The sequence below is a fragment of the Coregonus lavaretus genome (assembly GCF_964263955.1).
Source record: "Coregonus lavaretus genome assembly, contig: HAP1_SCAFFOLD_407, whole genome shotgun sequence".
Taxonomy (NCBI): Eukaryota; Metazoa; Chordata; class Actinopteri; order Salmoniformes; family Salmonidae; genus Coregonus; species Coregonus lavaretus.
Window position 1 is genome coordinate 319276 of NW_028159120.1, and position 15481 is coordinate 334756.

Sequence of the window (15481 nt, forward strand, 5' to 3'; positions counted from 1 at the left end):
CACGCGATATCTCAGACAGCACTGGCCGGTTTTGATTCGCTCGTCACACGCGATATCTCAGACAGCACTGGCCGGTTTTGATTCGCTCGTCACACGCGATATCTCAGACAGCACTGGCCCGATTTTTTTTTTAACTTGGGTGAGAGATGCGTCTTGCCGTAGAGATCCGGCATTTACAAAATGACACTGATTTACCAGATGGTGGCACTATAACCATCGATTGAAAATGCGAACTTTGACGCCCCTAACCCTGTTTGACCTAGTCATGAAATTCAGTACATAGGACCCTCTCCTCACAAGGAACAGTGCCTTCGGAAAGTATTCAGACCCCTTGACTTTCCCACATTTTGTTACGTTACAGCCTTATTCTAAAATGGATGTGTTTTTTTCCCTCATCAATCTACACACTTTTGGCTCCCGAGTGGCGCAGCGGTCTAAGGCCCTGCATCTCAGCGGTCTAAGGCACTGCATCTCAGCGGTCTAAGGCCCTGCATCTCAGCGGTCTAAGGCACTGCATCTCAGTGGTCTAAGGCCCTGCATCTCAGTGCTTGAGACGTCACTACAGACCCCCGATTTTGACAACTTGGGTGAATGATGCGTCTGTGGACAATATCCATGATGCAGTAAAGAAAAATACAAATAACATTGAATAACGACGTAAGATTTATATTTTTTAGTGCGAATCCATTACACCTATTTGTCTGAATTCGCAGGTTTTACACACCAGCCAATCTTCTGGGAGAGAGGCATGGTTCTACGCCCCAGCCAAGCTTCTGGGAGAGAGCCATGGTTCTACGCCCCAGCCAAGCTTCTGGGAGAGAGCCATGGTTCTACGCCCCAGCCAAGCTTCTGGGAGAGAGCCATGGTTCTACGCCCCAGCCAAGCTTCTGGGAGAGAGCCATGGTTCTACGCCCCAGCCAAGCTTCTGGGAGAGAGCCATGGTTCTACGCCCCAGCCAAGCTTCTGGGAGAGAGCCATGGTTCTACGCCCCAGCCAAGCTTCTGGGAGAGAGACATGGTTCTACGCCCCAGCCAAGCTTCTGGGAGAGAGCCATGGTTCTACGCCCCAGCCAAGCTTCTGGGAGAGAGCCATGGTTCTACGCCCCAGCCAAGCTTCTGGGAGAGAGCCATGGTTCTACGCCCCAGCCAAGCTTCTGGGAGAGAGCCATGGTTCTACGCCCCAGCCAAGCTTCTGGGAGAGAGCCATGGTTCTACGCCCAGCCAAGCTTCTGGGAGAGAGGCATGGTTCTCTTTTGATTAATGATGCATCTTGCCATAGAGATCCACTGATGGCCGCTGCATCATTAATGACCGGCATGCACTAGCATGGGCGGTAGGTAGCCTAGCGGTTAAGAGCGTTGGGCCAGTAACCGAAAGGTTGTTGTTTCGAATCCCCGAGCCGGAAAAGTGGAAAAATCTGCCGTTCTGTCTTTGAGCAAGGCAGTTAACCCCCAACAACTGCTCTCCGGGCACCGATGACGTGGATGTCCATTATGGCAGCCCCCCGCACCTCTCTGATTCAGGAAGACACATTTCAGTTGAATGCATCCTCTTTCCCTTCCCATGTTTTCCAATGTTTACTGTTGCGTTGTTTTTCACTTTGCATCTCTATTCTTCCCTCTCTCCATCTCCCTGCCCTCCTCTTCCCTCTCTCCATCTCCCTGCCCTCCTCTTCCCTCTCTCCATCTCCCTGCCCTCCTCTTCCCTCTCTCCATCTCCCTGCCCTCCTCTTCCCTCTCTCCATCTCCCTGCCCTCCTCTTCCCTCTCTCCATCTCCCTGCCCTCCTCTTCCCCCCCCCCCCCATACTTCCTCTTCCCCCATTCCTTCCTCCCCTCTCCTCCTCACTCCAGACCTGCCGATGGAGGAGCAGCTGCGTCGGCTGCAGGAGGAGCGGACCTGTAAGGTGTGTATGGACAAGGAGGTGAACATGGTGTTCATCCCGTGTGGTCACCTGGTGGTCTGTAAGGAGTGTGCTCCATCCCTGAGGAAATGCCCCATCTGCAGAGGACTGGTCAAGGGCACCGTCCGAACCTTCCTCTCCTAGAAGACCGAAGAGGAACCAGGATGGATGTTAGGCACTGGCCACCCGGGCTGAACACCCAGTTCATCATCATCACCCAGTAGATAACCATTTTTAATAGCCCGGGTCCAAAATCTGTACCATGCCATATTTGAAAAGGTGTGATGATTGTTCTGAAATAAAGGATTGTGCTTTTCAGGATGTTGTTAGAAACCTTTTCTTTAAAAAATGTATCATTCAACCCAAACTTGGACATTCTCAGTCAGGATAACAGTTGATACACGAGCCCACTGTAGAAACCCAACAGAGAATCATGTTACAATTCCACAGAAGATGAGTCATTTATTCTTCACAACAGGAATATTGGTTTATCTCTGCTATAACACACACCAGTAGGGTACAGTAAATAAGGATCATGAATCAGTAGCTTGAGTTGACAGTCAGATCCAATCCAATCGCCACTTCTAGGTATTCTATCAATATTATTTATTACATTTACATTTTAGTCATTTAGCAGACGCTCTTATCCAGAGACACTTACAGGTAGTGAGTGCATACATTATTTTATTATTTTTTTCATACTTTTTCATCATGTTTGTAGTGGACAGTAACCACACCATTTTCTATCAATATTACTGGGATCAAAAATGTCATCACATTACCTCTTCATCACAGCAGGTTGAAGTGCTCCTCGTTACATTAAATTCAGTATGCTGGTTAAAAACGTTAAGACACAAACATTATACCCACAAAATCATACAACGTGGAACTCCTCAAGTTGTTCACAAATAATGTGCCTCTGCCCTGTCACCAACAGGTCCCAATAATATCTCCTTCCTCGTTCATTACCTCCCACAAATCTCAAAGCATTGGATTGGTGGAGGCATGGGCTAGTGGCAATTTCCAACATATTTTTCATACCAGTAATTTCCTTTAGACTCAGTGAAGAGAAGGGAACAAGTGCATCCTTTGGGAGGAAGGGGGGATAATTGGGCTGTTGTTCGGATCTCCAGGTCCTTTGGGAGATAATTGGGCCGGTGTTCAGATCTCCAGGTCCTTTGGGAGATAATTGGGCTGTTGTTCAGATCTCCAGGTCCTTTGGGAGATAATTGGGCTGTTGTTCAGATCTCCAGGTCCTTTGGGAGATAGTTGGGCTGTTGTTCAGATCTCCAGGTCCTTTGGGAGATAATTGGGCTGTTGTTCAGATCTCCAGGTCCTTTGGGAGATAGTTGGGCTGTCGTTCAGATCTCCAGGTCCTTTGGGAGATAATTGGGCTGTTGTTCAGATCTCCAGGTCCTTTGGGAGATAGTTGGGCTGTTGTTCAGGTCCTTTGTGAGGAAGGGGGGATAATTGGGCCGGTGTTCAGATGTCCAGGTCCTGCAGGCTTCCCCAGCTGGCTCCCACCTTGACCTTGGCTTTCAGCTTAACATAGAGCTTCACAGCGCTCTCCATCTCTCTTTTCACTATCTGAGCCACCTGGACAGAAAGACGTTACAAACATAGAAATATAATTCAACAGACCTCCCCAATCAGGTCAATGATGCCATAATGGGTGGACTGGAAGCCATTACTAGTTTACCATAATGGGTGGACTGGCAGCCATTACTAGTTTACCATAATGGGTGGACTGGCAGCCATTACTAGTTTACCATAATGGGTGGACTGGCAGCCATTACTAGTTTACCATAATGGGTGGACTGGCAGCCATTACTAGTTTACCATAATGGGTGGACTGGAAGCCATTACTAGTTTACCATAATGGGTGGACTGGCAGCCATTACTAGTTTACCATAATGGGTGGACTGGCAGCCATTACTAGTTTACCATAATGGGTGGACTGGCAGCCATTACTAGTTTACCATAATGGGTGGACTGGCAGCCATTACTAGTTTACCATAATGGGTGGACTGGAAGCCATTACTAGTTTACCATAATGGGTGGACTGGAAGCCATGGCTAGTTTACCATAATGGGTGGACTGGCAGCCATTACTAGTTTACCATAATGGGTGGACTGGCAGCCATTACTAGTTTACCATAATGGGTGGACTGGAAGCCATGGCTAGTTTACCCGTCCAGGGTTCCATTCCCTTTCTATTTATATGGTTACAATGTTTTATGAAGGTTATAGGACGCTTTATAAAGGCTATAAGACATCAGTGTTAAGTACCTGTATAAGGTCAGGGGTTAAAGGTCAGAGTGTAACCTGTATAAGGCCAGGGGTTAAAGGTCAGAGTGTTACCTGTATGAGGTCAGGGGTTAAAGGTCAGAGTGTTACCTGTATGAGGCCAGGGGTTAAAGGTCAGAGTGTTACCTGTATGAGGTCAGGGGTTAAAGGTCAGAGTGTTACCTGTATGAGGTCAGGGGTTAAAGGTCAGAGTGTAACCTGTATAAGGTCAGGGGTTAAAGGTCAGAGTGTTACCTGTATAAGGCCAGGGGTTAAAGGTCAGAGTGTTACCTGTATGAGGTCAGGGGTTAAAGGTCAGAGTGTTACCTGTATAAGGCCAGGGGTTAAAGGTCAGAGCGTTACCTGTATAAGGCCAGGGGTTAAAGGTCAGAGCGTTACCTGTATAAGGTCAGGGGTTAAAGGTCAGAGTGTAACCTGTATAAGGCCAGGGGTTAAAGGTCAGAGTGTTACCTGTATGAGGTCAGGGGTTAAAGGTCAGAGTGTTACCTGTATGAGGTCAGGGGTTAAAGGTCAGAGTGTTACCTGTATGAGGTCAGGGGTTAAAGGTCAGAGTGTTACCTGTATGAGGCCAGGGGTTAAAGGTCAGAGTGTTACCTGTATGAGGTCCTCCTCTGCGGTCTCATAGATGAGTTCATCATGAAGCTGCAGGATGAAAAACGCCCCACGACGAGAAACAGCTCTGCCACGCCCACGACTCTCTATAATAAATACATTATCAATATGTACCACAGCTCTGCCACGCCCACGACTCTCTATAATATATAATATATACATTATCAATATGTACCGCTGCTCTGCCACGACTCTCTATAATATATAATACATACATTATCAATATGTACCACTGCTCTGCCACGCCCACGACTCTCTATAATATATAATATATACATTATCAATATGTACCACTGCTCTGCCACGCCCACGACTCTATAATATATACATTATCAATATGTACCACTGCACTGCCACGCCCACGACTCTCTATAATATATAATACATACATTATCAATATGTACCACTGCTCTGCCACGCCCACGACTCTCTATAATATATAATATATACATTATCAATATGTACCACTGCTCTGCCACGCCCATGACTCTCTATAATATATAATATATACATTATCAATATGTACCACTGCTCTGCCACGCCCACGACTCTCTATAATATATAATATATACATTATCAATATGTACCACTGCTCTGCCACGCCCACGACTCTCTATAATATATAGTACATACATTATCAATATGTACCACTGCTCTGCCACGCCCACGACTCTCTATAATATATAATACATACATTATCAATATGTACCACTGCTCTGCCACGCCCACGACTCTCTATCATATATAATACATACATTATCAATATGTACCACTGCTCTGCCACGCCTCTCTATAATATATAATACATACATTATCAATATGTACCACTGCTCTGCCACGCCCACGACTCTATAATATATAATACATACATTATCAATATGTACCACTGCTCTGCCACGCCCACGACTCTCTATAATATATAATACATACATTATCAATATGTACCACTGCTCTGCCACGCCCACGACTCTCTATAATATATAATATATACATTATCAATATGTACCACTGCTCTGCCACGCCCACGACTCTCTATAATATATAATACATACATTATCAATATGTACCACTGCTCTGCCACGCCCACGACTCTCTATAATATATAATACATACATTATCAATATGTACCACTGCTCTGCCACGCCCACGACTCTCTATAATATATAATATATACATTATCAATATGTACCACTGCTCTGCCACGCCCACGACTCTCTATAATATATACATTATCGATATGTACCACTGCTCTGCCACGACTCTCTATAATATATAATATATACATTATCGATATGTACCACTGCTCTGCCACGCCCACGACTCTCTATAATATATAATACATACATTATCAATATGTACCACTGCTCTGCCACGCCCACGACTCTCTATAATATATAATACATACATTATCAATATGTACCACTGCTCTGCCACGCCCACGACTCTCTATAATATATAATACATACATTATCAATATGTACCACTGCTCTGCCACGCCCACGACTCTCTATAATATATAATACATACATTATCAATATGTACCACTGCTCTGCCACGCCCACGACTCTCTATAATATATACATTATCAATATGTACCACTGCACTGCCACGACTCTCTATAATATATAATACATACATTATCAATATGTACCACTGCTCTGCCACGCCCACGACTCTCTATAATATATAATATATACATTATCAATATGTACCACTGCTCTGCCACGCCCACGACTCTCTATAATATATACATTATCAATATGTACCACTGCTCTGCCACGACTCTCTATAATATATAATACATACATTATCAATATGTACCACTGCTCTGCCACGCCCACGACTCTCTATAATATATAATACATACATTATCAATATGTACCACTGCTCTGCCACGCCCACGACTCTCATATGTACCACTGCTCTGCCACGCCCACGACTCTCTATAATATATAATACATATATAATCAATATGTACCACTGCTCTGCCACGCCCACGACTCTCTATAATATATAATACATACATTATCAATATGTACCACTGCTCTGCCACGCCCACGACTCTCTATAATATATAATACATACATTATCAATATGTACCACTGCTCTGCCACGCCCACGACTCTCTATAATATATAATATATACATTATCAATATGTACCACTGCTCTGCCACGCCCACGACTCTCTATAATATATAATACATACATTATCAATATGTACCACTGCTCTGCCACGCCCACGACTCTCTATAATATATAATACATACATTATCAATATGTACCACTGCTCTGCCACGCCCACGACTCTCTATAATATATAATATATACATTATCAATATGTACCACTGCTCTGCCACGCCCACGACTCTCTATAATATATACATTATCAATATGTACCACTGCTCTGCCACGACTCTCTATAATATATAATACATACATTATCAATATGTACCACTGCTCTGCCACGCCCACGACTCTCTATAATATATAATACATACATTATCAATATGTACCACTGCTCTGCCACGCCCACGACTCTCTATAATATATAATACATACATTATCAATATGTACCACTGCTCTGCCACGCCCACGACTCTCTATAATATATAATATATACATTATCAATATGTACCACTGCTCTGCCACGACTCTCTATAATATATAATACATACATTATCAATATGTACCACTGCTCTGCCACGCCCACGACTCTCTATAATATATAATATATACATTATCAATATGTACCACTGCTCTGCCACGCCCACGACTCTCTATAATATATACATTATCAATATGTACCACTGCACTGCCACGCCCACGACTCTCTATAATATATAATACATACATTATCAATATGTACCACTGCTCTGCCACGCCCACGACTCTCTATAATATATAATATATACATTATCAATATGTACCACTGCTCTGCCACGCCCACGACTCTCTATAATATATAATACATACATTATCAATATGTACCACTGCTCTGCCACGCCCACGACTCTCTATAATATATAATACATACATTATCAATATGTACCACTGCTCTGCCACGCCCACGACTCTCTATAATATATAATACATACATTATCAATATGTACCACTGCTCTGCCACGCCCACGACTCTCTATAATATATAATACATACATTATCAATATGTACCACTGCTCTGCCACGCCCACGACTCTCTATAATATATAATACATACATTATCAATATGTACCACTGCTCTGCCACGCCCACGACTCTCTATAATATATAATATATACATTATCAATATGTACCACTGCTCTGCCACGCCCACGACTCTCTATAATATATACATTATCAATATGTACCACTGCTCTGCCACGACTCTCTATAATATATAATACATACATTATCAATATGTACCACTGCTCTGCCACGCCCACGACTCTCTATAATATATAATACATACATTATCAATATGTACCACTGCTCTGCCACGCCCACGACTCTCTATAATATATAATACATACATTATCAATATGTACCACTGCTCTGCCACGCCCACGACTCTCTATAATATATAATATATACATTATCAATATGTACCACTGCTCTGCCACGACTCTCTATAATATATAATACATACATTATCAATATGTACCACTGCTCTGCCACGCCCACGACTCTCTATAATATATAATATATACATTATCAATATGTACCACTGCTCTGCCACGCCCACGACTCTCTATAATATATACATTATCAATATGTACCACTGCACTGCCACGCCCACGACTCTCTATAATATATAATACATACATTATCAATATGTACCACTGCTCTGCCACGCCCACGACTCTCTATAATATATAATATATACATTATCAATATGTACCACTGCTCTGCCACGCCCACGACTCTCTATAATATATAATACATACATTATCAATATGTACCACTGCTCTGCCACGCCCACGACTCTCTATAATATATAATACATACATTATCAATATGTACCACTGCTCTGCCACGCCCACGACTCTCTATAATATATAATACATACATTATCAATATGTACCACTGCTCTGCCACGCCCACGACTCTCTATAATATATAATACATACATTATCAATATGTACCACTGCTCTGCCACGCCCACGACTCTCTATAATATATAATACATACATTATCAATATGTACCACTGCTCTGCCACGCCCACGACTCTCCATAATATATAATACATATATTATCAATATGTACCACTGCTCTGCCACGCCCACGACTCTCTATAATATATAATACATTATCAATATGTACCACTGCTCTGCCACGCCCACGACTCTCTATAATATATAATACATACATTATCAATATGTACCACTGCTCTGCCACGCCCACGACTCTCTATAATATATAATACATACATTATCAATATGTACCACTGCTCTGCCACGCCCACGACTCTCCATAATATATAATACATATATTATCAATATGTACCACTGCTCTGCCACGCCCACGACTCTCTATAATATATAATACATTATCAATATGTACCACTGCTCTGCCACGCCCACGACTCTCTATAATATATAATACATACATTATCAATATGTACCACTGCTCTGCCACGCCCACGACTCTCTATAATATATAATACATACATTATCAATATGTACCACTGCTCTGCCACGCCCACGACTCTCTATAATATATAATACATACATTATCAATATGTACCACTGCTCTGCCACGCCCACGACTCTCTATAATATATAATACATACATTATCAATATGTACCACTGCTCTGCCACGCCCACGACTCTCTATAATATATAATACATACATTATCAATATGTACCACAGCTCTGCCACGCCCACGACTCTCTATAATATATAATATATACATTATCAATATGTACCGCTGCTCTGCCACGACTCTCTATAATATATAATACATACATTATCAATATGTACCACTGCTCTGCCACGCCCACGACTCTCTATAATATATAATATATACATTATCAATATGTACCACTGCTCTGCCACGCCCACGACTCTATAATATATACATTATCAATATGTACCACTGCACTGCCACGCCCACGACTCTCTATAATATATAATACATACATTATCAATATGTACCACTGCTCTGCCACGCCCACGACTCTCTATAATATATAATATATACATTATCAATATGTACCACTGCTCTGCCACGCCCATGACTCTCTATAATATATAATATATACATTATCAATATGTACCACTGCTCTGCCACGCCCACGACTCTCTATAATATATAATATATACATTATCAATATGTACCACTGCTCTGCCACGCCCACGACTCTCTATAATATATAGTACATACATTATCAATATGTACCACTGCTCTGCCACGCCCACGACTCTCTATAATATATAATACATACATTATCAATATGTACCACTGCTCTGCCACGCCCACGACTCTCTATCATATATAATACATACATTATCAATATGTACCACTGCTCTGCCACGCCTCTCTATAATATATAATACATACATTATCAATATGTACCACTGCTCTGCCACGCCCACGACTCTATAATATATAATACATACATTATCAATATGTACCACTGCTCTGCCACGCCCACGACTCTCTATAATATATAATATATACATTATCAATATGTACCACTGCTCTGCCACGCCCACGACTCTCTATAATATATAATACATACATTATCAATATGTACCACTGCTCTGCCACGCCCACGACTCTCTATAATATATAATACATACATTATCAATATGTACCACTGCTCTGCCACGCCCACGACTCTCTATAATATATAATATATACATTATCAATATGTACCACTGCTCTGCCACGCCCACGACTCTCTATAATATATACATTATCGATATGTACCACTGCTCTGCCACGACTCTCTATAATATATAATATATACATTATCGATATGTACCACTGCTCTGCCACGCCCACGACTCTCTATAATATATAATACATACATTATCAATATGTACCACTGCTCTGCCACGCCCACGACTCTCTATAATATATAATACATACATTATCAATATGTACCACTGCTCTGCCACGCCCACGACTCTCTATAATATATAATACATACATTATCAATATGTACCACTGCTCTGCCACGCCCACGACTCTCTATAATATATAATACATACATTATCAATATGTACCACTGCTCTGCCACGCCCACGACTCTCTATAATATATACATTATCAATATGTACCACTGCACTGCCACGACTCTCTATAATATATAATACATACATTATCAATATGTACCACTGCTCTGCCACGCCCACGACTCTCTATAATATATAATACATACATTATCAATATGTACCACTGCTCTGCCACGCCCACGACTCTCTATAATATATAATATATACATTATCAATATGTACCACTGCTCTGCCACGCCCACGACTCTCTATAATATATACATTATCAATATGTACCACTGCTCTGCCACGACTCTCTATAATATATAATACATACATTATCAATATGTACCACTGCTCTGCCACGCCCACGACTCTCTATAATATATAATACATACATTATCAATATGTACCACTGCTCTGCCACGCCCACGACTCTCTATAATATATAATACATACATTATCAATATGTACCACTGCTCTGCCACGCCCACGACTCTCTATAATATATAATATATACATTATCAATATGTACCACTGCTCTGCCACGACTCTCTATAATATATAATACATACATTATCAATATGTACCACTGCTCTGCCACGCCCACGACTCTCTATAATATATAATATATACATTATCAATATGTACCACTGCTCTGCCACGCCCACGACTCTCTATAATATATACATTATCAATATGTACCACTGCACTGCCACGCCCACGACTCTCTATAATATATAATACATACATTATCAATATGTACCACTGCTCTGCCACGCCCACGACTCTCTATAATATATAATATATACATTATCAATATGTACCACTGCTCTGCCACGCCCACGACTCTCTATAATATATAATACATACATTATCAATATGTACCACTGCTCTGCCACGCCCACGACTCTCTATAATATATAATACATACATTATCAATATGTACCACTGCTCTGCCACGCCCACGACTCTCCATAATATATAATACATATATTATCAATATGTACCACTGCTCTGCCACGCCCACGACTCTCTATAATATATAATACATTATCAATATGTACCACTGCTCTGCCACGCCCACGACTCTCTATAATATATAATACATACATTATCAATATGTACCACTGCTCTGCCACGCCCACGACTCTCTATAATATATAATACATACATTATCAATATGTACCACTGCTCTGCCACGCCCACGACTCTCCATAATATATAATACATATATTATCAATATGTACCACTGCTCTGCCACGCCCACGACTCTCTATAATATATAATACATTATCAATATGTACCACTGCTCTGCCACGCCCACGACTCTCTATAATATATAATACATACATTATCAATATGTACCACTGCTCTGCCACGCCCACGACTCTCTATAATATATAATACATACATTATCAATATGTACCACTGCTCTGCCACGCCCACGACTCTCTATAATATATAATACATACATTATCAATATGTACCACTGCTCTGCCACGCCCACGACTCTCTATAATATATAATACATACATTATCAATATGTACCACTGCTCTGCCACGCCCACGACTCTCTATAATATATAATACATACATTATCAATATGTACCACAGCTCTGCCACGCCCACGACTATCTATAATATATAATACATACATTATCAATATGTACCACAGCTCTGCCACGCCCACGACTCTCTATAATATATAATACATTATCAATATGTACCACTGCTCTGCCACGCCCACGACTCTCTATAATATATAATACATACATTATCAATATGTACCACTGCTCTGCCACGCCCACGACTCTCTATAATATATAATACATACATTATCAATATGTACCACTGCTCTGCCACGCCCACGACTCTCTATAATATATAATACATACATTATCAATATGTACCACTGCTCTGCCACGCCCACGACTCTCTATAATATATAATACATACATTATCAATATGTACCACTGCTCTGCCACGCCCACGACTCTCTATAATATATAATACATTATCAATATGTACCACTGCTCTGCCACGCCCACGACTCTCTATAATATATAATACATACATTATCAATATCTACCACAGCTCTGCCACGCCCACGACTATCTATAATATATAATACATTATCAATATGTACCACAGCTCTGCCACGCCCACGACTCTCTATAATATATAATACATTATCAATATGTACCACTGCTCTGCCGCGCCCACGACTCTCTATAATATATAATAAATACATTATCGATATGTACCACAGCTCTGCCACGCCCACGACTCTCTATAATATATAATACATACATTATCAATATGTACCACAGCTCTGCCACGCCCACGACTCTCTATAATATATAATACATACATTATCAATATGTACCACAGCTCTGCCACGCCCACGACTCTCTATAATATATAATACATACATTATCAATATGTACCACTGCTCTGCCACGACTCTCTATAATATATAATACATACATTATCAATATGTACCACTGCTCTGCCACGACTCTATAATATATAATACATACATTATCAATATGTACCACTGCTCTGCCACGCCCACGACTCTCTATAATATATAATACATTATCAATATGTACCACTGCTCTGCCACGCCCACGACTCTCTATAATATATAATACATACATTATCAATATGTACCACAGCTCTGCCACGCCCACGACTCTCTATAATATATAATACATACATTATCAATATGTACCACTGCTCTGCCACGACGCTCTATAATATATAATACATACATTATCAATATGTACCACTGCTCTGCCACGACTCTCTATAATATATAATACATACATTATCAATATGTACCACTTTTCTGCCACGACTCTCTATAATATATAATACATACATCATCAATATGTACCACTGCTCTGCCACGACCCTCTATAATATATAATACATACATTATCAATATGTACCACTGCTCTGCCACGACCACGACTCTCTATAATATATAATACATACATTATCAATATGTACCACTGCTCTGCCACGCCCACGACTCTCTATAATATATAATACATACATTATCAATATGTACCACTGCACTGCCACTACTATTTACAATACAGTGCGTTCGGAAAGTATTCAGACCCCTTCCCCTTTTCCACATTTTGTTATGTTACAGCCTTATTCTAAAATGAATTAAAATACTTTTTCCCCCTCATGAATCTACACACAATACCCCATAATGACAAAGCGAAAACAGATTTTTAGAAAATGTTGCACATTTATTAAACATAAAAAACAAATACTTTATTTACATAAGTATTCAGACCGTTTGCTATGAGACTTGAAATTGAGCTCAGGTGCATCCTGTTTCCATTGATCATCCTTGAGATGTTTCTACAACTTGATTGGAGTCCACCTGTGGTAAATTCAATTGATTGGACATGATTTGGAAAAGCACACACCTTTCTATATAACGTCCCACAGTTGAAAGTGCATGTCAGAGCAAATACCAAGCCATGAGGTCGAAGGAATTGTCCATAGAACTCCAGAGACAGGATTGGGTCGAGGCACAGATCTGGAGAAGGGTACCAAAAACTTCCTGCAGCATTGAAGGTCCCCAAGAACATATTGGCCTCCATCATTCTTAAATGGAAGAAGTTTGGAACCACCAGAATTCTTCCTAGAGCTGGCCGCCCGGACAAACTGAGCAATCGGGGGATAAGGGCCTTAGTCAGGGAGGTGACCAAGAACCCGATGGTCACTGTGACAGAGCTCCAGAGTTCCTCTGTGGAGATGGGAGAACCTTCCAGAATGACAACCATCTCTGCAGCACTCCACCAATCAGGCCTTTATGGTAGAGTGGCCAGACGGAAGCCACTCCTCAGTAAAAGGCACATGACAGCCCGCTTGGAGTTTGCCAAAAGGCACCTAAAGGACTCTCTGGTCTGTTGAAACCAAGATTGAACTCTTTGGCCTGAATGCCAAGCGTCACATCTGGAGGAAACCTGCCACAATCCCTGGTGGTGGCAGCATCATGCTGTGTGGATGTTTTTCAGCGGCAGGGACTGGGAGACTAGTCAGGATCGAGGGAAAGATGAACGGAGCAAAGTACAGAGAGATCCTTGATTAAAACCTGCTCCAGAGCGCTCAGGACCTCAGACTGGGGCGAAGGTTCACCTTCCAACAGGACAACGACCCTAAACACACAGCCAAGACAATGCAGGATGCTTTGGGACAAGTCTCTGAATGTCCTTGAGTAGCCCAGCCAGAGCCCGGACTTGAACCCGATCGAACATCTCTGGAGAGACCTGAAAATAGCTGTGCAGCGACGCTCCCCATCCAACCTGACAGAGCTTGAGAGGATCTGCAGAGAAGAATGGGAGAAACTCCCCAAATTCAGGTGTGCCAAGCTTGTAGCGTCATACCCAAGAAGACTCAAGGCTGTAATCGCTGCCAAAGGTGCTTCAACAAA

At 41.5% G+C, this 15481-nt stretch overlaps 2 protein-coding genes across 4 annotated transcripts in view; one reads left to right on the top strand and one right to left on the bottom strand.

Annotated features, from left to right (window-relative positions):
* Positions 1–2218, top strand: part of LOC311123266 (inhibitor of apoptosis protein-like) — a 47771-nt gene extending 45553 nt beyond the window's left edge. For all 3 annotated transcript variants that reach the window (XM_084197523.1, XM_084197524.1, XM_084197525.1), the window contains one exon: positions 1851–2218. In XM_084197523.1, coding sequence (XP_084053649.1) covers positions 1851–2044 — 194 coding nt within the window. In that variant the 3' untranslated portion in view covers positions 2045–2218. The remainder of the gene's footprint in view (positions 1–1850) is intronic.
* A 120-nt stretch (positions 2219–2338) lies between these two features.
* LOC311123262 (DNA polymerase theta-like) overlaps positions 2339–15481 on the bottom strand; it is a gene marked incomplete at its 5' end in the record, with an annotated part of 100144 nt that continues 87001 nt past the window's right edge. Inside the window, 2 exons of the mRNA XM_084197518.1 lie at positions 2339–3496; positions 4801–4904. Coding sequence (XP_084053644.1) covers positions 3383–3496; positions 4801–4904 — 218 coding nt within the window. The remainder of the gene's footprint in view (positions 3497–4800; positions 4905–15481) is intronic.